Source organism: Corythoichthys intestinalis, chromosome 4 (genome assembly GCF_030265065.1).
Source record: "Corythoichthys intestinalis isolate RoL2023-P3 chromosome 4, ASM3026506v1, whole genome shotgun sequence".
In the NCBI taxonomy this organism is placed as follows: domain Eukaryota; kingdom Metazoa; phylum Chordata; class Actinopteri; order Syngnathiformes; family Syngnathidae; genus Corythoichthys; species Corythoichthys intestinalis.
In genome coordinates this window covers 11,249,214-11,274,363 of record NC_080398.1, presented here as the reverse complement: position 1 = coordinate 11,274,363, position 25,150 = coordinate 11,249,214, and the positions used below count along the sequence as shown (strand labels likewise).

The 25,150-nt window shown below is 38.6% G+C and overlaps 3 protein-coding genes across 12 annotated transcripts in view; 2 read left to right on the top strand and 1 right to left on the bottom strand.

The window, feature by feature from the left end:
* Positions 1 to 687: 687 nt before the first annotated feature.
* mrs2 (magnesium transporter MRS2) lies at positions 688 to 13,731 on the bottom strand. Its single transcript, XM_057835553.1, has 12 exons — positions 12,936 to 13,731; positions 12,612 to 12,676; positions 12,413 to 12,449; positions 7,663 to 7,775; positions 4,514 to 4,675; positions 4,308 to 4,438; positions 2,876 to 2,992; positions 1,808 to 1,877; positions 1,628 to 1,710; positions 1,435 to 1,552; positions 1,256 to 1,369; positions 688 to 1,170 (listed from the first exon to the last, which is right to left on the bottom strand). The coding sequence occupies exons 1-12, from the start codon at positions 13,228 to 13,230 to the stop codon at positions 1,111 to 1,113; spliced, it is 1,365 nt and encodes a 454-aa protein (XP_057691536.1). The 5' UTR covers positions 13,231 to 13,731; the 3' UTR covers positions 688 to 1,110.
* On the top strand, positions 4,258 to 8,156 carry LOC130915478 (integrin beta-1-like). Of its 3 annotated transcripts, XM_057835552.1 has the most exons (7): positions 4,265 to 5,073; positions 5,394 to 5,651; positions 5,762 to 5,966; positions 6,302 to 6,431; positions 6,504 to 6,810; positions 6,880 to 7,158; positions 7,239 to 8,121. In XM_057835552.1, the coding sequence occupies exons 2-7, from the start codon at positions 5,395 to 5,397 to the stop codon at positions 7,408 to 7,410; spliced, it is 1,350 nt and encodes a 449-aa protein (XP_057691535.1). In that variant the 5' UTR covers positions 4,265 to 5,073; position 5,394; the 3' UTR covers positions 7,411 to 8,121. The 3 variants fall into 3 exon arrangements, with proteins under 3 accessions (XP_057691533.1, XP_057691535.1, XP_057691534.1); XM_057835550.1 differs by having other exon boundaries at positions 4,258 to 5,073; positions 6,504 to 7,158; positions 7,239 to 8,154; XM_057835551.1 differs by having other exon boundaries at positions 5,016 to 5,651; positions 6,504 to 7,158; positions 7,239 to 8,156.
* The window catches only part of LOC130915477 (lipid scramblase CLPTM1L-like), a 26,692-nt gene continuing 14,670 nt past the window's right edge, over positions 13,129 to 25,150 (top strand). For 4 of the 8 annotated variants that reach the window (XR_009063094.1, XM_057835548.1, XM_057835547.1 and 1 more), the window contains exons 1-14: positions 13,129 to 13,416; positions 13,595 to 13,658; positions 13,925 to 14,289; positions 14,359 to 14,450; positions 17,481 to 17,658; positions 19,637 to 19,758; positions 19,832 to 19,910; positions 20,229 to 20,346; positions 20,454 to 20,548; positions 23,463 to 23,547; positions 23,633 to 23,733; positions 23,807 to 23,860; positions 23,947 to 23,997; positions 24,074 to 24,156. Coding sequence is in view for 7 of the 8 variants with exons in the window: in XM_057835548.1 (XP_057691531.1) it covers positions 14,089 to 14,289; positions 14,359 to 14,450; positions 17,481 to 17,658; positions 19,637 to 19,758; positions 19,832 to 19,910; positions 20,229 to 20,346; positions 20,454 to 20,548; positions 23,463 to 23,547; positions 23,633 to 23,733; positions 23,807 to 23,860; positions 23,947 to 23,997; positions 24,074 to 24,156 (1,259 nt within the window). In the remaining variant the exon portion in view is untranslated. Of the gene's footprint in view, positions 13,417 to 13,594; positions 13,823 to 13,924; positions 14,290 to 14,358; positions 14,451 to 17,480; positions 17,659 to 19,636; positions 19,759 to 19,831; positions 19,911 to 20,228; positions 20,347 to 20,453; positions 20,549 to 23,462; positions 23,548 to 23,632; positions 23,734 to 23,806; positions 23,861 to 23,946; positions 23,998 to 24,073; positions 24,157 to 25,150 lie in introns of those variants that run through there. The other 4 variants (XM_057835546.1, XM_057835545.1, XM_057835543.1 and 1 more) reach the window with 4 other exon arrangements.

Here is a 25,150-nt window from a genome sequence, read left to right as displayed (position 1 = left end):
GGAAAGGTGGAAAGGAAATAGGTGGTCAGTCCAGCACAGGGTACATACATCTGAACCATTAACAACAGAGTGAAAGTTTAGTTTCAATTTAATCTAAAATGTTTTTATTGCAGAAAGAACTTGCCGCAGGGTAGATTTTCTATTAACTCATTCACCAAGAAACATCATTTCACAAGCAATCCCCTTCTTTCAAGCATCACAGAATACAGTGTATTCGCATCTTTCATCATAAAAAAAAGTTTTCTCTTCTTCATTCTTTCGTTATGAGCAGTTGGACATCATAAACCACATTTTTATACTGCCTGTCTTTGATCGTGAAAGACTGAAATTAGAATTTTCATCTAATTTAAACTCATAAAATAGAAACTATAAAAAATGCCTTTGGCTATACATAGCTGTATAGATCAATATATATCTGCCAAACTTAGTTCATATCATTTAGGACATTTGGGGAAAAAAAACTAGAAAAAAGGCTGTACCAACCAATATTGCTAATACTGTTTTGGAATTCAACTTTAAAAATGTGTTACTATAAACGATAAGTGGCAGGGAGCATTAGAATTTCTTCATATTTAGCGATAATATTAATTATATCCAGAGTAAACACTTGACGAATGATTTTCAATGGATATATATATATATATATATATATATATATATATATATATATATATATATATATATGTATATATATATATATAAACTGGAGACAAATGATTAAAATGTGCTTAGTATCTTAAATAGCTGAGCAAAAAAAAAACCATTTTTCCTATGTCAAAAACAACACACATATGACATACAGTATACAGTACACGATTAAGATGCATTTTAGGATCATATAAAATTTGGAAATGGCACACGACATCATACAGACACACAATTTCCATTTCTAGGTGATATCACACTGAACTGGCGTTTGCACCAATGGACCAATAGATGTGAAGTATCCCACTTTGAAGACACACCGCATGCTCAAAAAAATAAAACCAAAAAAAAAAAAAAAACAAGTTCAACAGGATCCTGATGGGCAAAGACTCACTTGTGTCTTCTTTATAAAAAATGTGAGGTCAGTCTAGCAGGCTGCGCAGGGGTTGTATAAAGTTGGGAGCATCATCTCACTCCAGCCTTTATGTCTGATACTTTCAGATTTCTCTTCCAAACCGGAGAAATCTAACAAAACAAAAATGGAATCAATTCTACCAAGTGTTTGTGAGCCAAACCATACGTATGGGTGAAACGTGCGCAAGAATATTACTGGTGGTAGTAATGCTGGCTCTAGGTGTCGTCCCAAAAATGAAAGCAGTCGCCTCCAAATCAAGCCGCTTCCAAGGAACATGAATCCTGTAACTAGCCAAAAAACACGAGGGTCCTGGAAATACACAAGAACATGTCAATATATATATATATTTTTTTTGCTAGACCTGGCAATCTCACCTCTTCAAAAGACGATTCCAAATTCATCCCGAAAGCCACCCCGATCAGACCGAATAAGGAGAGTGAGAAGGTACCCATGGTCAGTTGCAGGTTCAAACGCATCATCACATTTCGATGGCTAGAACAGACAACAATTGCCTTTTGTGTCATTTGGACCAGATTCTGTTGCAGATACTTTAAAAGTAATACAAACCTGTCCAGATTGATAAAGATGACACTCTCTGAATCATCTATCAGGCCTTTCAGCTCCCTGGCTTTGTTTCCCAACTCTTCAGCCTAAATGGACCAATATAACGAAACAGACAAACGTGTAAATTCGTATCTGTTAAGCTATGACTTTAACTTTATGGTTGCTTCAGATAAACACTATTACCTGCATGTAGTAATTATCCAATAAAAGTTCCATCTCCTCCGCATGGTCAATCCCTAAACTGCTCTCTTCACTAAAAAGACAAACATTTACTGTAAAGAAAAAATCTTATGTAAGAATAAAAAAGAACAGGAATTCAACAACATAATGTAATATGCACAAGTTGGGCAGGAAATCATTCATATCCCTGATAAAATTTAGAAAAGATTATCTGTTGTATCATTCTAAACCAGGGGTGTCCAAACTTTTTGCAAAGGGGGCCAGATTTGGTGTGGCAAAAATTTGGGGGGCCGACCTTGGCCGACGTCCTTTATGTCGAACAATATATTTAAGCAAATTTTAGCAATCCATTGTGTGTCACATTTGCTTTATTATTTTTTTTAATTAATAATTTCAACAATCTCGCAACTAACTTTTGTGGCGTTCTCTTTCGACTCTCGGGCTCTTGCGAAATACTGCCACTGTGAAATTAAACTAGCTTCAAGTTGCTTCAATTTCTCGCTACGGATCTTCCCTGTAATCTTGTCGTACATGTCAGCGTATCTTGTTTGGTAATATCGCCTCACATTGAACTCTTTAAAAACGGCAACTGTCTTTTTGTAAATGAGGCAGACAGTTGTTGCGTATTTTAGTGAAGAAACAGTCCAATTTCCACCTATCCTTGAAGCGTCGGCCGTCGCAGTCAACGTTCTTTTTTTTTTTTGTTGATTGTCGCCATTTTAAAAAATTTGGAGTAATGGCTACAAGGGGTAATGTTGCTTAAAGTGCTGCTGCCTTTTCGTGGGTAAATGAGGAGCAGCATTTAGTGTGTAAGATATTTCATATGCTGGTAGCAGTACTGCTGACCAATTTTATTAAGTCTGTGTGTGGGCCAGACTTTATTGATTTTGTGACAGATGCTGGGGGCCGGATGAAATTTGTCCACGGGCCGCATTTGGCCCCCGGGCCGGACTTTGGACATGTCTGTTCTAAACAATACAATTTCTGCATAATAGCATGACAGGAAAAAAGAAAAATTCTGTGGAATGTACCCTACTAATTAACAAGTATACATGCACTGGAAGAACTCACAAAACTCTTGGGTCTGTCCACTTTGTGAGACAAAGCTCTTCAATGATTTCGTCCTCATCCAAAATTTTCAGCAGCGAATCCTTAAAAACTTTAATGTCCGTTTCCAACTCTGATAAACTGTTATGATTTTGAGAGGAAAAAAAAAAAATCATTAGATCTACTGTAATTTGTGAAAAACACAGTGGGGCAAATAAGTATTTAGTCAACCACCAATTGTGCAAGTTCTCCTACTTGAAAAGATTAGAGAGGCCTGTAATTGTCAACATAGGTACATAATCTCCCTCAATCTGGGGCTCCATGCAAGATCTCACCCCGTGGCATCAAAATGATAACAAGAACGGTGAGCAAAAATCCCAGAACCGCACGGGGGGACCTAGTGAATGACCTACAGAGAGCTGGGACCATAGTAACAAACGCTACTATCAGTAACACAATGCGCCACCAGGGACTCAAATCCTGCACTGCCAGACGTGTCCCCCTGCTGAAGAAAATACAAGTCCAGGCCCGTCCGCAGTTCGCTAGAGAGCATTTGGATGATCCAGAAGAGGACTGGGAGAATGTTTTATGGTCAGATGAAACCAAAATAGAACTTTTTGGTAGAAACATAGGTTCTCGTGTTTGGAGGAGAAAGAATACTGAATTGCATCCGAAGAACACCATACCCACTGTGAAGCATGTGGGTGAGAACTTCATGTTTTGGGGCTGTTTTTCTGCAAAGGGACAAGGACGACTGATCTGTGTAAAGGAAAGAATGAATGGGTCCATATATCGAGAGATTTTGAGTGAAAATCTCTTTCCATCAGCAAGGGCATTGAAGATGAGACGTGGCTGGGTCTTTCAGCATGACAATGATCCCAAACACACAGCCAGGGCAACAAAGGAGTGGTTTCGTAAGAAGCATGTCAAGGTCCTGGAATGGCCTAGCCAGTCTCCAGATCTCAACACCATAGAAAATCTGTGGAGGGAGTTGAAAGTCCGTGTTGCCCAACGACAGCCCCAAAACATCACTGCTCTAATACCAGCAACAGTGTGTGAAAAGCTTGTGAAGAGTTACAGAAAACGTTTGGCCTCCGTTATTGCCAACAAAGAGTACATAACAAAGTATTGAGATGAACTTTTGGTATTGACCAAATACTTATTTTCCACCATGATTTGCAAATAAATTCTTTAAAAATCAAACAATGTGATTTTCTGTTGTTTTTTTTTCACATTCTGTCTCTCATAATTGAGGTTTACCCATGTTGACAATTACAGGCCTCTTTAATATTTCAAGTGGGAGAACTTGCACAATTAGTGGTTGACTAAATACTTATTTGCCCCACTGTAGGTGACATTTAATTTATATTAATTTCAAAACTCTTTTGCTAAAAAAAAAAAAATAAGACAAATAACAACCACACTCTTTCAAATCTGCTCATATTAGTTTGGTTACCTCTTACTGTTCTGCAACAGTATGTGTAGTTTACTTCTATCGGCAGACAGGATTTTGGGATCCACAAGTGATTCCAAAATATCCAATATTACTGGTTCAACTTCGTTCAGTCGAGTTTGAAGATTGTTTACCTGTTAAAAGCACGCTTTAGCCCTATGTTGCCATAAAGTTCAAATATGGTTTGAAAAATAATTGATTAGCCTTACCCTGTGCTGCAAAATGGCCTCAAGAGCCCTGAACTCAAAAGGCAAGGAGTGAGTCTGTGAAGCCAGCTGCGGGGCGAGCTCTAGAACTAGCCAGCGCTCCAATCCCAGACCACGGAAATCCAACACCATAAGGCAATGGGGAGTCACAATGGCTTTCAGTGACTGTGGAGGTGCAAACCATGGGCACAGTGAGAGCTCATGCTTTCTAAAATTGCCAAAGACAGCACCTGCTTTCAAATATTTTGCTTTCAATTTTTTTTTTTACACCTGTAATCACAGAGTCTAAGGTCCAATAGTCTGATCTGATCAGTAAATATTTGAAGCGAGCGGTAAATCGATAAAATGGGCTGCAACTTAACAAAGCTAACCTCTAAGATTGATAATTCTTCCCTAAAGTCACAATGTGCTCCAACATTTACATGCAATACATGACCAGCTGTACCGCAGGAGGGTCAAAAAGTACTTGAATGCTAAGCTTATTATTATTATAAGTGTTGCTAATTGAAGAGGCAGACGCTCCTAAGCAACCAAGAGCCAAGAAAAAAACAATCAGGAAACAAGTAAGTTACCCGTACTCATGGTCTATTTAGAAAAAGCAATTCTAAAATCCATTCAAAATAGTCACAGAGAATTTAACAATTTACAGCGGAGGTTGTCATTTGTCAATAATAAAGACTAAATCTTAACCATTTATCCTAGGGCAATCTTTTTTTCCTGTGAAGAAGAATACAAAAGTATTACCACAAATTTTAAATAAGGAATAATCAAACCTATGACCAACACACAAAGAAACATTTCCACTAGATGATGAATATTTAATCCAGTATAATTTATGTAAAGTATATTTATTTTTGCTACGACTCTATTTTTTTGTCTTTAGTATGGCTATCAAGGTGGGTTGTCTCTTCCTGTTGCTGTTGCCTCTCCTGTCGCTAAGCTGGGCTGACGAAATAACGTGTCTGAAGACCGTGTCCAGCTGCAGCCAGTGTATGCTGTCGGGTCCACAGTGTGTGTGGTGCACTGCCCCTAATTTTAAACGTCGCTGTAACACCTTAAGTGGGCTACAGAAGGCAGGCTGTGATGCAAGTCACATGTATAACCCTCAAGGCAGTGTTCATGTCACCAGGAATGACAGCAGGTAAAACAGTATTACTTTGTGGTCCATTTAACTTTGCAGGCCACAGAGGCTGCAGGAAAAAAATGTTGACATTGAAATTTCAACATGATATCTCCAATGAACTTTTACAGCAATGAACCTACAACAGGGACTCTATTCCTGCAGCCCCAGCAGGTCACCCTCCATTTGAGGCCTGGAGTAAGCCAGTCCTTCCCCCTTTACATCACCGTGGCGAGAAATCAGCGTACTCCACAGCTGAATATGGACACGAGTCTCATGCCGGCTGAAGTCAACATCACATTCAGCAACATTCGACATGGGAACATGATAGTGGAGGTTAGGATAATTAAGACGAGGGGCAGTGCTTGTAACTGTAGCATTAGTAGCTCATGAAAAATGTGTGCTTCTATCCTTTCAGTTTAAACCTAATCAGGGATTGCCATGACAAATGACGTCCCTATTCACCTTCTGCTTTACCTCCAGTAACTCTTCTCTCATTTCATCCACAATTCTACTCTTAACTGTCCATTTACCATCATCAATTCCCCCCGACCTTAACCATCCAGCTTCATTGCTACCTAACCAAACCATACAAAATGGCTTTCTCTCTGTTGATCTGGTTCCTCTTAGTCAGAAAAAGTCTAATAATGATGGTATCCCTTTTCACACAGGTGAATGTGGAGGCTTCCAATTGTCACAAAACTAGTGACAACTCAACTCAGGACAGCACAGGACCCTCGTTTGTCCACATAACACCAAGAGGCTTTTTACAAAGTCTTAAGTTGGAGATCATTTTAGATTGTGAGTAGGAGATATTTTCTGGAGAGAGATAAAAAATGTCAAGTTAAGGCACATTCAAATAATATTGTCTAGGCGAGTGCGACTGCAAAGGAAACCGCGAGGAAAACAGTCCAAGTTGTGACGGCCATGGAGATCTTGTGTGCGGCTCTTGCGAATGCTACCAACCTTACAGTGGACAACACTGCCAGATCAATGTAGGGTCAAACTTTAACAGGGATGATAAAACCTGTCGCCAGGGACCAAATGCTCCATTATGCAGCAATAGGGGGACGTGTGTTGATGGCGAATGCCTATGTCACAGTCAAGAAAACCCAAATGAACGATACCGCGGAATGTTCTGTGAGTGCAGCAATTTTGATTGCCCCTTTCACAACAACAGGTATTACACCACAATATGTCCTTACGGCTGTAAATCTGAATCTTTAAATACATTTCATTTTCTCTTCAGGATATGTGGTGGACACGGCAGTTGTGAGTGTGGACAATGCATTTGTGACAATGACTGGACCGGTGAGGATTGCAGCTGCACCTTGGACACAACCTCATGCATGGCATCAAACCAGCAGCTATGTAACAATCAAGGGTTGTGTCAGTGTGGGAGTTGTCGTTGTGATCCGCCTTACGCGGGCCCGACCTGTGAGAGTTGTCCCACTTGTTTGGGCCCTTGTCAGACTCATGCAGAATGTGTGGACTGCCGGGTGTTTGGGACTGGACCGAAAAAAGACAGGTTAGTTTGACTAGGTTAGAATTATCACAGGTCATTTTTTTAAATGTTCATTCTAACTGAGTGTATCATCTGGTTATTAGGTGTCAGGATGAGTGCAACTACCTCATTGTGACAAAAGTGGGGAGCAAAACGTATATTGACGCACCCTGTAAAATGAAAAGCCGTGAGGACTCTTGTTACTTCTATTTCAGCATCTCCCAAGACCGCGAAGGGATACACTGCACTGCGGCAGCTATGAAAGAATGTCCATAGGGGAAAAGATCCAAGAGGCTCAAAAATCATCTAGATCGATTTTGGCCTTCTCAAACATTGTACAATGAATCCTTTGTTTCATAATCCCATGTTAGATTTCATTTACCAATGTGATGTATATTAGTCTAAATACTAAACGTGCTTTTACAGGATGTTTTAGCATTATACAATAAAAATTGCAATAATTAGAAATGTCATGTTAAATGAGATTGCTATGTTTTGCTTTGCTGAGAACATCAACAATTGGCATACCTCCATTCGTAGAATAATGCAGTTGTTTCTGGTACTGAGGCTGGTACTGTGTTGAAAGCGTAGATCCCTGGCCTGAAGACTTAGCTCTTGGCAAAGCTCAGTTTTCTTTTTCTCTAAGACAAAACACCGAATGGAGTCAGTGAACTGTAACAGTTATGATTTATAACATAAGTGTTTATTATTTCATGCTTATGGTACTTCTAAAATGAGAGGGAGACCAAATAAAACTACAGCCTTTGGCAATACACTGAACCGCTTTCAGGTTGATGTTGTAAATACGAAACTTCTTTCTTTAACACTTATTGTTACATATGGGGTGCAATTTATGCTTTTGATTAGGTATGGTACTTACTAAAGACGCACGATAATATTGGTTACCGATAATTATTGGTCGATAATGGTCAATTATGACGTCACACCGATAATCCAGATTTTAAAAAAATCATCCGATAACGCATTCTAGAGCTGAAACCAATACTCGAGCAACTCGAGTAACTCTAGTAACTCGAGTTTAAAAACGGATCCGAGTAATTTTATTCACCTTGAGGAATCGTTTAATTTTGCCAGCTCTAAGCATCACGTTTGCCCGGACTACTTTTCACGCGTGACAACGCTGACGTCACGTGCGTAGAGGAAGAAGCAATACCGTGATCAAAATACCTTACTGCAGCCGACAGCCATTACAAACTGCGCCGACGTTGCTAAAAACTATGCCCGCATGCTGCTATGGTGATAGCAGGTAGCGTCTGATGCGTGTCATAGATATCACATGTACGGAGAACGAGATGCGAAATGACCGACTCGGCGGCGTTAATAAAACAGCCGCCATCTTAAAGCAGTACACTTCTCAGCACTCATAGATAAGATTAACGTTGCTGCCACTCACTTATTGTTACATATGGGGTGCAATTTATGCTTTTGATTAGGTATGGTACTTACTAAAGACGCACGATAATATTGGTTACCGATAATTATTGGTCGATAATGGTCAATTATGACGTCACACCGATAATCCAGATTTTAAAAAAATCATTCGATAACGCATTCTAGAGCTGAAACCAATACTCGAGCAACTCGAGTAACTCTAGTAACTCGAGTTTAAAAACGGATCCGAGTAATTTTATTCACCTTGAGGAATCGTTTAATTTTGCCAGCTCTAAGCATCACGTTTGCCCAGACTACTTTTCACGCGTGACAACGCTGACGTCACGTGCGTAGAGGAAGAAGCAATACCGTGATCAAAATACCTTACTGCAGCCGACAGCCATTACAAACTGCGCCGACGTTGCTAAAAACTACGCCCGCATGCTGCTACGGTGGTAGCAGGTAGCGTCTGATGCGTGTCATAGATATCACATGTACCGAGAACGAGATGCGAAATGACCGACTCGGTGGCGTTAATACAACAGCCGCCATCTTAAAGCAGTACACTTCTCAGCACTCATAGATAAGATTAACGTTGCTGTCACTCGCTCACGTAACGTTATCCCTGCGGAGGGCTAGGTTTCTATTCATTATGACCACGGTCGATGCGTGGCTAACTCTTACATACAGACTTTATTTAATCTGTGAAAACAGCGCTGTAGAGTGATTACTGGTGTTAAATAAAAACTTAATAATGCTAACTGTCAATTTTAGCTCAGTAGTCACTGCTGGATAAAACACCAGGTAGTACTGGTGCCTAATATGCTCCAATACAGCACAGCATTTATTTTGAACACTGCAAAAACTCAAAATCCTATCAGGACTTACAGTTTAGACTAACTTAAAACTTAACTAGAACTTATAGCTTGACACAAGTGGAAATCAATTAAAACACGTGGGAAAACACCTAACTTTTAAGTGATGTGTGTTATCAAGTGTAATGACATTTTTAGGTAAGAAATTTTTTATAAGATCTAAAAGTTTTTTGAGTGAAAGCAGTGAATTAGTCTTTTTTTTTTAAAGTCACATTTGAGATGCAATTGTTGGCTGTTTTCAACAATGTACATCGAATATAAAGACATTGATTGATAGAGGTGTGCATCGGTACTGCCCTCACGATTCGATTCGATTACGATTCGGAGGGCCACGATTCGATTCAATTCGATTCAGAGGGTCACGATTCGATTCGGTTCGATTCGGCAATGCATCGCGATGCCTTAAAGCCTGGGATGCATTAAAATTCTAAAGCAAAGCATATTTTTCGTGAATCATGAGGCAACACAAGCGGTCAGACACTAAACAACTATTTATTGGCTCTTGTGTCACTCCTGGTTGAAGTCAAATGAAAATACTTTTAGATATATATTTAAAAAAAAACAAAACAAAACAGATCACAGCATTTAATTGGTGCTTTGAATGAGACCAGGGCTTTCTCTTTTTTTTTTTTACACACAGTAGCAGCCTTTCACACAGTGCAACATCTGAACTCCTGCGCAAAATCAGTAATAACAGTCACTGTATTTTAGTCGCAACAACCCATCGATAAAAATATTCAAGTAAATATTAAAGAAAGCGACAAAGAAAATATTGTAGTGCAGCAGCATCTTTATCGCAATATCCATCCAGGGATCAGTTCAGTTGCAAACAAAACATTCAACTAAATTGCAATGTAGAACAAAAGTAAAATGTTGGCCTAGCCCACTATATATGTGCAATCAACTTAGAAATGCAATCAGTAACTACCACATAACAATAAAAAATAATGAATTAAAATGAAGTGCAGCAGCATTTTAGCAGCCATAACAATCTGTTTCAACATGAGGAAATATCTTTTTTTTTTTGCAATTGAGAGAGCAGAGAGATAGTAGAGGTTAGATGGGGCCTAAAAAATCCAGCCCGACCCGACACGGCCCGCTAGTATTGAAGCCCCACCCGGCTTGGAGTGATGCGAAAAAAAAACAAAAACGCAGCAGCAGCAATTTATTTTCATTTCTTCGAAATGGCAGAAAAAAATGCATATTTCTTAATGTTTAAATAATCTACATATTTTTGTGATCATTATAGAAGCATTTGCACAACGAAATAATGCAAGGAAAGTTTAACATTAAAAAAAAAAAAAAAAAAAAAAACATGCGATTTTGCAGACACACAGAGGAAAAGATTCAAAAGGATCACATTTGTGTTGCCTTTGTGTGCATAAAAAAGTGTCTTTCGTAACGAATTCTCAGTTGGCAGAAAAAAAACGCAAGTTTTCTTAATGTTTAAATAGTCTACATATTTTTGCAATCATTATAAAATCATTCACACAACGAAATAACGCTGGGAAAGTTTAATATATATATAGTTTAATATATATATATATATATATATGAAAAAAAAAAAACGAGTTTGCAGACACACAGAGGAGAGGATTCAAAAGGATCACATTTGTGTTGCCTTTGTGTGCATAAAAAAGTGTCTTTCGTTACGAATTCTCAGTTGGCAGAAAAAAAAACGCAAGTTTTCTTAATGTTTAAATAGTCAACATATTTTTGTGATTATAAAATCATTTACACAACGAAATAACGCTGGGAAAGTTTAATATATATATATATATATATATATATATATATATATATATATATATATATATGAAAAAAAAAAAAAAACGAGTTTGCAGACACACAGAGGAGAGGATTCAAAAGGATCACATTTGTGTTGCCTTTGTGTGCATAAAAAAGTGTCTTTCGTTACGAATTCTCAGTTGGCAGAAAAAAAACGCAAGTTTTCTTAATGTTTAAATAGTCTACATATTTTTGTGATCATTAAAAAATCATTTACACAACGAAATAACGCTGGGAAAGTTTAATAATAAAAAAAAAAAACGAAAAAAAAAAAACGAGTTTGCAGACACACAGAGAGGAGAGGATTCAAAAGGATCACATTTGTGTTGCCTTTGTGTGCATAAATAAAAGTGTCTTTCGTAACGAATCGCAAGCGCCACAGCGGAGGAGAAGAAGAAAAAGCGGGCGGCGCCACTGCTTCATGTGAGTGCACAAGCAAATGCACAATACAGAGAGCCTGCTCTCGGTTTTATCCCATTTTTAAAAAAATATAATTTATTAGTCCGGCGCGGGGCGGCCCGACCCGACCCGACCCGAACGTGAATGCTTAACATTTTGGGCCCGAACCTGAACTCGGGCACAAGATCTAACCTCTAAGAGATAGGACATAACATAACAATGGCTGAAGCGGAGAAAGAGGGAGCAAGAAAGATTCTTGATGCACCTAAGACATTGAAAGCTGACATCTGGAGACATTTTGGCTTCTATGAGGTTGGTGGGAAACTTGACCAGAGTAATGCAGTGTGTAAAAAATGAAACATGACAATAATAATACAAATGGGGAAACCAAATCCATTGCATCACCGGAATTGCGCAGGGAAGATTTTTGAACGTACTTATATATTTTAAAATGCACTGAATCGATTCGGCTTGTTGCCCGCATCGAATCGAATCGTCCATGCCCCGCATCGGGATGCATCGCCGCATCGATTATTGTTGACACCATTATTGATTGACTGAAAATGGTTCAATATTAATTAATTTACATTGTTTAGATGTTGGAATTTACTACCTGTTCACTTTTGATGACGAAAAAGTAGCAATAAATTCTCTTTTTGCACAGTAACATTTGCTCTTGTGTATCATTTAAAATTGTATATACCGGTACATCTTTTAACAGAATGATCGGCTTGACATTATCGGTTATCGGCTGAAAGCAGGAGCAAATTGTTGTTTATTGGTACCGGTTGAAAAAAATATTATCATGCATCACTAGTACTTACCGAATGATGTGACATTTCCCTCTTGGTCAAATCTCATCTGTAACACAATATAAAAAATAACGTTGTATGCAAATGGTGGCAAATCAAGTGTCAAAATATCGCAAAATACTGTTTCAATTGAATTTATCATAAAAGATATGATACTGTACAATTCCTAAAACTTTCTTCTGTATACAGTCGACCTTACAGTTCAGCTCACCACAGCAAAAGGTGATGGCACAGTAGAAAGAGGAACTTCGGTCATTCTGTAGCGTACAAAGGTCACTGTAAAAAGAAAACAAAATTGCAGAAAATATTTGAAAAATTATCACATTGCAAAGTATTACAAATAATATTTGTGTGCTAGCTAAAGTCAGCAGGTTCAATGGTGATGGACTGGTAACATTCTGATTGCGAATAATAGTTCTATTGTTATTGCTCTGCAACAGTTGTCACTTTACTTTTGCATTTAAGAAAAATAAGCAAATTTGTGAGGGATGCAGAAAAAGGAAAATTGAACAGTTTTCACATTCTTATTCCTTACCAGGCCTGGGTGAGTTTCGCAGCAGGTTCCTATTTCTTTCAAAGCAAATTGGACCTCTTCTTGAATCAAGCAGAAAATGACTACAAAGTGCTTCGAGAGCACCTTGACTGTTAAGCAGTGGTGGCAATGTGTATCTTGTGCAATAAAGCATGGCACGAACAACGAAAGGACTGAGGGGTTGTTTCCCCTTCACACAAGATAAAGCAGCAACTGAGCTTAACAGGCGTTTCGAATACCAGTATCCTCTGTTTGGCAGATAAATCATTGTACGGCTCATACAACCACCCAGCAGCATTCTTGCGTTTTTTTATTTTATTTCAAATGTTTTTATCTCCAAAGCATTATCATACTAAAGACCATGCAAAACAAGGAATGGTAACAGTAGAGAGGGTAGGGTGCTTTAAAAGGCACATGGTTGGCGTTTTGAACCTCGAGTAGGAGGAAACGAGCCCGTGTCGACAGGGTATGACAAAGGAATGAGGTAATCTATTTTTTTGCTACCGTACTTCAACTACTGCATGAATTATATTGCCTTCTATATGTGACCGTCATCCTGTTATTCGTGTTATGCTAGTTAGCATAGCGGCTAACCAGTCACACGCTGTACTATATATCGAATTATCATGTTTAAATATGACTGACAATAGGCTCACACACAGAGAAAATAAGAGAGCGATACGTCGCTAACCACAGAACGAGTCACGGATACAGCATGAAATCAAGGTAAAGTACTAATAAAGTTCTCACTGTTAGCCGGATGAAAACAAAATACGTCCTACCCATAAGGCAACGCGAATACGACAAAGATCTTCTAAAAATGTAGTTCACTCTGAACGTGTTTTTAGGTGTCATTGAAACAGGGATCATAATGTTTACTTTTCAATAATGTAATTTCGAATTTTCTTCTACTTTATTTATGTATTTGGATTTTTAAATAAATAGTAACTTGTACATCAATGCCCTTGCATGATAATGTGGTAACGTTGCAGACGCAGACGCAGACGCGGAGCGTCAATCAGCATCAGGAGGAGGAAGATGCTGCGGCGGACTGAAGGCGTGCCGAAAAGGGACCAGATCCGACCTTAATCCGCCTCAATTCCAACCCAAATCCCATTTCAGTCATTTGTTCGCTTTTGGTTATTGACCCAGCATCATGTTCCCATCGTGCTGCTCCAAGACTTTGGATAGCAGCGGGAAGAGGAGCTCCATGGCCAAGCTTCTCCTGGGGGTGTTTATAGTGTACATGGCCCACACTGCTTGGCTGCTCTACCGATTCCTCAATACCAAACCCTGCGATGAGGAACAAGGGATGGGTTGCATCGCTTCATACCTATCGGCCAGACCCAGACTGCAGGTAGCTCTTGGTGCTGAACCCCAAATCTACAGACAAATAACTTGTCTTGTCTATTTGTTGTCCGCTCAGCTGAGCGTGTTCACCTGCCTCGTTCCAGACAACAGTCAGCTCCACCTGGCACTAAGAATGGATCCATTTGACCCTCACTCTACATTTGAAAGGTGGGTTTAGCATTCACCATATGCACAAATACTTGGGTATACTGTACTCTATCCTTACAGTTAATATATATAGGAGATATACAATTAAAAACATTTAAATAGGTCTTACATTTTCTATAAAATATACTGGTTATCAAAAAATAAGATTAACCAAAATGTATCCCAAAGCATGCTCGCATTCTCTAATGGAAAAGCAAACTGTAAGCAGTGGTCCCCAAACTACGGCCCACCTCCACATTTGGTCCGGCCCCCTGAACAATCCCACCCCCAATAGAGTTATTTATTTCCTGGCTTTTTTCTGTGAAGAACCCAGACAGAGTTATTTGGTTATTATCTATTTAATTAAATAATGTTATTATTATTTATTATTATATGATATGATATTATATTATGTTATTATTATTTTTATTTTATTTACTTTTGTTCCGTGAAGAATCCAGAAAGGGTTATTTAATTGTGGCTTTCTGAAAAACAATACATTTTTACATTTAGGCCCTGCTGCACTCATTTTTATATTGTGTTATTATTATTTTTATTTTATTTACTTTTGTTCCGTGAAGAATCCAGAAAGGGTTATTTAATTGTGGCTTTCTGAAAAACAATACATTTTTACATTTAGGCCCTGCTGCACTCATTTTTACTCTTTTTCTGTTACAAACTGACCCGGCCCCTCATCAGAGAAGGGAAAGGTCATGTGGACCTCACAGCAAAAAGTTTGGGGACCCCTGCTGTAGAGTGTAGAAGAATTGTATGTGCCAGCGCATTTCAAAACAAAACACTGTACTTGAATACTTCTTTCATGGAATAAGAGTTGAACAGAATCATTCATCAATCTGCAGGGGCCACAATGTTGGGTCTTATTATCCTCGGTTGTTGATCAAAATCAATGCCACTGTCAAGCAACAAAAAGTTTGACATGCATTTGTCTGGCATTCTGCATATAGCTGAAGCAATGCTTGACAATGAGTTGTAACATAAAATAAGTACATACTACAGTGGTATGAAAAAGTATCTGAACGTTTTGGAATTTCTCACATTTCTGCATAAAATCACCATCGATTGTAATCTAATCTTTGTCAAAACCCACACAGATGTAAAAGCAGTTTCTGCTTCAACTAAAACCAACCAAACATACTTGACAATGAGTTGTGACATAAAATAAGAACATACTATTGTGGAATGAAAAAGTATCTGAACCTTTTGGAATTTCTCACATTTCTGCATAAAATCACCATAGATTATGATCGAATCTTTGTAAAAACCACACAGATGTAAAAACAGTTTCTGCTTTAACTAAAACCACCCAAACATTTATACGCTTTCAAATTTTAATGAGGATAGCATGCAAACAATGACAGAAGGGGGAAAATAAGTATGTGAACCCTCTGCCTAAGGAGACTTAAAGAGCAATTGAAGCCAATTTTTACCACACAATTTAAGTCAGGTGTGTGCCCAATCACTGATGAGTGGTTTAAAGCTGCCCTGCCCACTACTAAACACACACCTGGTAAGAATTGTCTTGATGAGAAGCATTGTCTGATGTCCATCATGGCTCGGTCAAAAGGGCTGTCTGAAGACACTCAGAGAAGATGTCTTCCAATGGAGACAGTTTGGCACTGTTGCTTCTCTCCCAAAGAGTGGCCGTCCACCAAAGATGACACCAAGAGTTCAGCGCAGAATACTCAGAGTGGTAAAAAATAACCCTAGAGTGTCTGCTAAAGACTTACAGAAATCACTGGCACAGTCTAATATCTTTGTGCAACACCAACTATATGTAAAACTATGGCCAAGAATTCTGTTCATGGGAGGACTCCACGGAGGAAGCCACTGCTGTCTAAAAAAAAAAAAAAACATCGTTGCACTTGGATGCACTTGGAGACTCCACAGAAGTTTTGGCAAAATATTTTGTGGACTGATGAAACCAAAGTTGAATGTTTGGGAGTAACACACAACGTAATGTGTGGAAGAAAAATGGAACAGCTCACCAACATGAACAGCTCATACCAACCGTGAAGTGTGGTGGAGGGAGCATCATGATCTGGGGCTGTTTGTTACCTCAGGGCCTGGACAACTTGCAATCATTAATGGCAGAATAAATTGAAAAGTTTATAAGGACGTTTTGCAGGAAAACCTAAGCCCATCTGTCAGACAGTTGGAGCAAAAAAAGAGGATGGTGCAACAAGACAACGATCCAAAACACAGAAGTAAGTCAACTTCAGGATGGTTTCATAAGAATAAAATACACGTTCTGGAGTGGTCAAGTCAAAGTCCAGACTTGAACCCCATTGAGATTTTGTGGCATGACCTAAAGACAGCGATTCATGCCAGACATCTATAGGAATCTGACTGAACTACAGCAGTTTTGTGGAAGAATTTTTGAAGAATGGGCCAAGATTAGTCCTGATCGATGTGCCAGACTGATCTGCAGCTACAGGAAGCGTCTGGTTGAAGTTTTTGCTGCCAAAGCGGGGGCCACAAAATATTAAATGTGATGGTTCACGTACTTATTTTTCCCTCTTCTGTCATTGTTTTTATACTATCCTCATTAAAATGTGAAAACCTATTACTGTTTGGATGGTTTCAGTTAAAGCAGGCACTGTTTTTTCATCTGTGTGATTTTGACAAAGATCAGATGACATTTGATGGTAATTTTATGCAGAAATGTGAGAAATTCCAAAAGGTTGATACTTTTTCATACCGCTGTATATAGGTGGTAGGAATAGAACTGCCTTCATACCTGTATCCTTTGCTAATTGCTCCTCATCAATTCTTTTCCTTCATATTCCTGTGACTGATGATTTTCATTTTCCGCTCCATGTTTACAACCACACTGAGCATCTCTCCTAAATGGTCCAACGTAACACAGAGGCGCTAATTCCAATACAAACACTATCGAAATGTAATGCTTATAACAAAATTGAAAACAATTCCATGTAACATTTGTTAACTTTTTGTATTGTGTAAATGTCAATTCAGAGAAGCTTCTGAAGAAAACATTATTTACTTTGTTGTGTTCTTCTGTACGTGCAGGCAGGTGAACATTCCACTGCCAGAAGAGACTCGAGCCAATGGCAGTTTGTATGCAATGGTTTACGTTCACAAGGCTGGCCTTTCCCCTTTGGAGGATAGCAGAGAAGTGCACCACGCAGCTCTGCTTACCACCCACATCACCCCTGCAAATGCAGAGGGCCACAGAGACACACAGAAGGTACATTAACTCTCATTAAATGATTCATTTTCTTAAGACAAAATTTTAGAACAATGATTGAAACAAGGAATTCCCGTTACTATAAAAATGTGATTAATTAGGATGATTCAAATGTTTCGTAATGGTGGATTATGGCATGTACTTGCTGTATATTACTCACATTAATGTTGTACAGGGTTTGTGTACGCTGGATAGTTCAACCTCTATGTATGATTTACAGAGAAAGAGGATTATGGAAAATAAATAAATAAATAAATAAATGAATTAAAAGCAGAAAAAAGCGCTAGGTAAAAACTTCGACTTATTTAAAGCAACACTGTGTAACTTTTCAGTTTTGGTCGATTTTAGCGACGGCTGTGGACAAAACTGGTAGTGTTTTACCTTAAGGAAGAATGCTTTTCCCATGAGGACCAGCACACACCCGCACAGTGTCGTAAAATCACCAATCAAAAATCAATCTCCCGGTCGCCTACAGATGGATTAAACAAACTTTCTGTTTCCAGCGGTTGTATGAAGGATGAATAGTATTAATATTATTAATAGTATTAATTATTATCAATATTAATAATTAATTAAGTATTATTAATAGTATTAATAGTATTAAGTATTATCCAGTTGTGGCTAGACATTAGCATATGACAGTTAGCATTCGTGTGTTGTCTTTTGTTGCTATGCCATATTTGCAGAATTTGCGCAAAAGCTTTCACATCAACTTCTGTCTTTATCATGAATGGGGAAAGGGGGGAAGTGACGTATGCCGCAAAGCAGTCAGCACATTTGTAGTTTTTTTTTTGTGTGGCAGGGTTCCTGTCACCCTCCTTAAAGTAAATTAATGCCAGTGAAAGCAATACAGACCCTCTCAAGATATAAAAAAGGTTTTATTCAACTAGTTGTCAGTGAACATATTATTACAAATGTTATGAAAATATTTTATAACGGTTGAAAAGTTACCTAGTGTTCTTTTAATGGAAGTATTTTTAATTATTGTACTGAATCACATTTTAAATAAATACAAATGTTTTTCACAATATGCACTTGGTTTATGAAAAGATGTCATACTTAAAGGGATAGACAACACCTTGATCACGTGAATCTTGTTTATCGTTAATAAAGTGAAAAGACAGTTTTAGACAATTTTTTCGATGTTTAATAATAGAGAAAAACTTAAATAAAAGCCTATATTTCCTGGAAGTAGAGAAAATAGCAATTGTCAGACATTTTTAGTAGCCAGTACTAATTTAGCCAATCAAATGTGAGTATCTCAGATTGTCCTGCCTAATCGTCACACATTGGCTAAACACTGCCATACATGGCTATAGGGGAAACAAGCTTCAATGGAGCCAGGAAACTATGTGGGCTTCTTCTGAGTCTCAGATGGAGAAAGAAAAAAACACAATGAGATTGAACAGATACTATTAAGTGTCTGTGCCCCATTCCTCAGCAACTTTCTTAGTGTATCGGTGATAATGTACTGTATGTGCATGGTGTGACTAATGTCACGTACGTCACACAATGGCTGCACTTGTAAGCGGTGTCAATTTTTATGTTTAAAGGTTATTTTCTTAGAGCGATTAATTAACCAAGTACATTAAAGGAGAATAGTGATGCATTGAAATATGAGTGACCCAATTTCGGAGTTTTTCGAGTTACATGGTGTAATTCGGCAAATTCTTTGCTCTCGTAAACGCTAATTTGTGATTCGAGTGCAGTCAACGCAATCCACAATAAGCAGAAAGTTGGAAACTAGTGAACAAGTCATCAAAAAGAGGTTTCAATCTGTTTAACATTCCACCCAGTTAAATTTTAATGTATAGCTGAACATTAAATAATTATACATGTACCACACTTTACAACAGGTGGAAATCCTCATAACCCTTTGATCAAAAGGGGTCAACAGTTTAAGCTGAAGTGCTTCTAGAATTGAAAAGAACAACTAAAAATCATTTGTGCTTTCTGTGCGTGTGCATGACTTTGTGAGGGCTCCAAATTACAGCATCCAGTATCCCACTGGAGACCCCACCTGTCAGTCACGATGATGTCAGAGGACTTCAGCTTCACCAAAGGAGGACTGCCCAGTGACATGCATCGCTACGTTAGAATGTAATTAACATAATAAAATTTAATAATCATACCCCCCAAAAATCCATCCGTTTAACTTAACATTCCCTGTCAGCTCACAGGAAGGAAGACGGATCCTCTACCTTCCTCTATTGCTGATTGACGAGCTCAGCTTCAGAGTTAAAGATCTCATGGTAAGAAAATTGCATACCAAACACAACTAATTCGATTTTGGGGTAGAATTTCAGGATGAACCTAAAGTTATGCATTACCTGCATTTTATAACAATGAGCTGAATGGCAAAATTATTAAATGCTGTGTGTCTTTTGAAATTTCCAAGAAGGGCAACTTTTTCACCTTTTTGTCACTGTTGATTTAGTGTATGTGGTGCAGTGCATTTACTGCTCTAGGGTTGTTATTGTTGTTGTTAGTTTGTTCACCTTTCAGACTCGACTAGTCATTACATTTTTTTGTCAGTGTTAAAACAAAAAAGAACACATTTCCTTCCTCAGGAGATCAACAGAAGCACTATCCAGCTTCCCCTCACTGTGTCGTATGAGGGCATTTCTCTGAGAAGATTTCGATTCTGGGTCCATCTCCAGGATGTGGTTTACTCCCTGCGGCAATTTGGTGAGGATGAACGAAGGAAATGTTTAACAAAAATACATTGCAATTAGGGTTTAAAGGATAAATCGAAAACCCAAATCAGTCTAAAGATTATCTTCTCGTTCGTGCAGGTTTTTCAGAAGAATACATTGATGAGATTAAAGGGACCCTGCTGGGCTCTAATCTGTACCTCCTAGTTCTAACTGCCCTCATCACAGCTTTGCAAGTAAGAATGCGGGGACTCAGATGAACGTTTATTGACGATTCTAAATTGTTCACACGACACTAAATGGTTATTTGTCTATACAAGTATTTCTCAATTATTTTCTTTTACGCCCCCCCCCCCCCCCCCCCCCAGGAAGAAGTAAGTGTTTTGCGCCCCCCAACTTTCTGCCGCCAATGTAAATAGTATCATTTGTCTATAATACCATATTAGCACACCTCTGCATAACATTGTTTCACTGTTAACATTAAAGGAAAAAATATAGATCAATTAACAATGAAGTATAACTTTATTAACATTGTTTTTGTTTATACCAGAAAAGACTTAAAGTACAGTATAATGAAAAAGTATCTGAACCTTACAGAATTTCTCACATTTCTGCATAAAATCACCATCAAATGTAATCTGATCTTTGTCAAAATCACACCGATGAAAAAACAATGTCTGCTTTATCTAAAACCACCCAGACATTTATAGGTTTTCATATTTTAATGACGCTGGTATGCAAACAATGACAGAAGGGGCAAAAATAAGTAAGTGAACCATCACATTTAATATTTCGTGGACCCACCTTTGGCAGCAATAACGTGAACAGAAGCTTCCTGTAGCTGCCGATCAGTCTGGCACATTGATCAGGACTAAACTTGGCCCATTCTTCTCTACAAAAGTGCTGTAGTTCAGTTCAGTCAGATTCCTGGGATGTCTGGCATGGATTACTGTCTTTAGGTCATGCCACAGCATCCCAATGGGGTTCAAGTCTGGACTTTGACTTGGCCACTCTAGAACGTATATTATTTTCTTCTGAAACCATCCTGAAGTTGATTTACTTCTGTGTTTTGGATCATTGTCTTGTTGCAGCATCCATCCTCTTTTTAGGGTTCAACTGTCTGACAGACGGCCTCAGGTTTTCCTCCAAAACATCCTGATAAACTTTTGAATTCATTTTTCCATTTATGATTGCAAGTTGCCCAGGCCCTGAGGCAGCAAAACAGCCCCAAATCATGATGCTCTCTCCACCATGCTTCACGATGGGGTTGAGGTGTTGATGTGGGTGAGCTGTTCCATTTTTCCTCCATACATGACGTTGTGTGTTACTCCTAAACAATTCAACTTTGGTTTCATCAGTCCATAAAATATTTTGTTTATTTATAATGTTTATTTATAATATTTATTTCTGTGGAGTGTCCAAGTGCCTTTTTGCGAACATTAAACAAACAACAATGTCTTTTTATAGCCAGCAGTGTCTCCCTCTGTGGAGTCCTCCCGTGAAACACCATTCTTAGCCATAGTTTTACATGTATTGATTTGTGCACAGAGATATTTGGACCGTACCAGTGATTTCTGTAAGTCTTTAGCAGACACTCTAGGGTTCTTTTTTTTTTTTTTTTTTTTTTTTTTTTAAATGAGTATTCTGCGCCGAACTCTTGGCGTCATCTTTGGTGGACGGCCACTCCTTGGGAGAGAAGCAATAGTGCCAAACTCTCTTCATTTGTAGACGACTTCTCTGACTGTCGATTGATGAACATCCAGACTTTTAGAGATGGTTTTGTATCCTTTCCTAGCTTTATACAAATCAACAATCCCTAATCGCAGGTCTTCAGACAGCATTTTTGACCGAGCCATGATGCACATCAGACAATGCTTCTCATCAAGACAATTCTTACCAGGTGTGCGTTTTATAGTGGGAAGGGCAGCTTTAAACTACTCATCAGTGATTGGGCACACACCTGACTGATTTTTTTGTAAAGATTGGTTTCAATTGCTCTTTAAGTGTCCTTAGGCAGAGGGTTCATGTAGTTATTTTCCCCCCTTCTGTCATTGTTTCTATGCTATCCTCATTAAAATATGAAACCCTATAAATATTTGGATGGTTTTAGTTGAAGCAGACACTGTTTTTACATCGATGTGATTTTGACAAAGATCAGATCACATTTGATGGTGATTTAATGCAGAAATGTGAGAAATTCCAAAAGGTTCACATACTTTTTTCATACTACTCTACATCAATTTGCCTGAATTAATAAAAACATACTCAAGGCACATTTTTGACTATTTGATACTGAAAAATAAAATTTAATAAAATCAATAAATGACAATACATTCAAAAAGATTAGCAACATTAGCTCAGAGAACAATATGCCAAACAAAATTTAATAAAACAAAAACGAGTGTCATTGGACTTAGGGACAGTTTTTATTTTTGCTGCACTTGTATCGTCCAGCATGTCCGAGACAATGTCTAATGCTGCAGGGAGTATCAGCTCCACTGCTATGGTATGTTTTTTTTTTTTTTTGCATTGAGCAACTTGGTATGCCACCTTGTTTGATGCTAACAGTGCTCGCTAGTTTACTGATGTAACACCAAGCGGACCGATTGTTGGCAATATTCGGCACGTTTTCGCTCAAAAAAAATTCAAGCGGCTTATCAATGTGATTGGGGTCTAATTTCTTTAAGCGATGTCTTCATTGGTTTCGCTTCATGCTGTCCACTGCCAACATTTTTGGACACAGTAAACATCACGGTCTTTTCTCGTCACCCAATGTATTAAAAGTGAAGCCAAACACTACGTTCGCATTTCCTCTTCTTGGCTTTTGGGAGACTTATATAGCCTGCTCTTTGCTGTGTGTTCTTGTTTATTGCAAAAATACTGTGCACACTCTGAAAATGAGAGCACCACTGCCACCCACGGAGTGGATGTGCAATTACACGTTATTTTAGTACAGCAAAAAAGAAAGTTCCGCGAGGTCACATGCACCCCTGGGGGGGGGCGCCCCACTATTTGAGAAGTACTGGTCTATACATACCAGGCGACATTCATGGTGTACACTAATGCGTACACTAATGACAACAAGTACTATAGACCATACACACTCGATATATGATTTAAAAAATAGTGACTGTCCTTTAACATGTACAGCTCATCTGTGAATTTCTGGCTCTCAAAAATGACATCAGCTCTTGGAGGAAAAAGAAGAGCATGGCCGGGATTTCCAGGAAATCTAGTAAGTGGCTTTCTTATGTAAATAAAACTATTGCATTCTTTACAGTGAGGTTTCAAAGCACTAAATTTTGTCACTTTCAAAACAGTTTTATGGCGAAGTTTTGGCACTCTGCTGATTTTCCTGCACCTGCTGGAGGAGACCAGTCTGCTGGTGCTACTTCCTGTTGGGCTGGCAGCTTGTGTGGAGGTATATCTTGTCAGAAACAACACGAAACACCAAATTGAAATGGAATTGGACACCTGGCTTTCTGTCTCATCAGGTGTGGAAGGTGTTTAAAGTATTTCGTATAAACATGCACTGGGGACGACTCTGGGTGAGTACTGAATAAAAAACACATTTCACGTCAGCATATGTGAAAATTGTATAGACTGAATTAATATTTGGTCTCTTTAAATGAAGGTAAACAAGCTGGATGAAGAAGAGCGCCGCACAGTGGAGTTTGACAAACAGGTGCTTCTGCTTGATGTTGTGATGATATCATGTAACTCTTTTTCTTTTTCATTTCATGTGTGGTGATTCTCTCTAGGCGTCCAGATACTTGTCCTACTTGATCTATCCCCTGTGCATCAGTGGAGCTATTTTCTCACTGGCCTACTTGCGGCAGAAAAGGTGAGCTTTTTAGTTGTTTTAATTTTTCTTCTGGCACATTTGAATTCAGAGCACAATCTTACCAGTGCAATATTGTATCTGACGTCCACAAGCCACTTGAGTTCTTATAGCTCTCTTGTGCATTTCAATGATTTAAACACACACAACATGAATTACTTTAGTAATTATCCAATGAGTGAGCAAATACACTTTAAAAAGGAAGTTACAAAATACACTTATAGTCAATAAATTTTGTTGACTAATGAAATTATGTCACATTGATTTCTAATGTATTTTCATTAATAATTACTATTCATTCATTTTTCTGAGACGCTTATCCTCACGAGGGATGCTTGAGCCAATCCCAGCTAACTATGGACAGTAGGCGGGGTACACCCTGAATCGTTTGCCAGCCAATCACAGGGCACAAGGAGACTAACAAGCTTTCGTGCACACACTCATACCTAGGGACAATCTATACTGTTGGACCAGTCCTCCATTCATGTTTTTGGGATGTGGGGTACCGCAGAGAAAACCCACGCAGGCACAGGAAGAACATGCAAACTCCACACAGGAAGGCCAGAGCCCCGGAATTGAACCCTTAATCTCAGAATTGTGAGGCGGACGTTCTAACCGCCCTGCCACCATCCTGCCGTTAAAAATTACCAGAGGTGGGTAGTAACGCGTTACATGTACTCAGTTACATTTACTTGAGTAAATTTTTGAGAAAAATGTACTTCCATGAGTAGTTTTGCTAAGCCATACTTTTTACTTGAGTAGATTTGTGAAGAAAAAACACTACGCTTACTCCGCTACTTTGGGCTACACAGGTCATTACATTTTTCCTCTTTATTCTTCATATTAGATTTATTATTTTTTTGCCAGAGATGCCAAGAGTAGCTCTACCAATTTCCAACTGCTACCAACTGCCCACAACATGACTCTCTCTGGCTTTATCTGGCACCGATGGACCATGGAAAACCGGAGATGTGATCCTTTTAATTTCATAATAGTA

Coding starts and splice junctions, on each gene's coding strand:
- LOC130915478 (XM_057835551.1), top strand. CDS start 5,395: ATGGCTATCAAGGTGGGTTGTCTCTTCCTGTTGCTGTTGCCTCTCCTG. Junction 5,652..5,761: donor GTCACCAGGAATGACAGCAG/GTAAAACAGTAT, acceptor GAACTTTTACAG/CAATGAACCTACAACAGGGA. Junction 5,967..6,301: donor ATGGGAACATGATAGTGGAG/GTTAGGATAATT, acceptor CTTTTCACACAG/GTGAATGTGGAGGCTTCCAA.
- mrs2 (XM_057835553.1), bottom strand. CDS start 13,230: ATGCTGCTGGGTGGTTGTATGAGCCGTACAATGATTTATCTGCCAAAC. Junction 1,711..1,807: donor TGGATAATTACTACATGCAG/GTAATAGTGTTT, acceptor TGGTCCATTTAG/GCTGAAGAGTTGGGAAACAA. Junction 1,553..1,627: donor ATCTTTATCAATCTGGACAG/GTTTGTATTACT, acceptor TGTCTGTTCTAG/CCATCGAAATGTGATGATGC.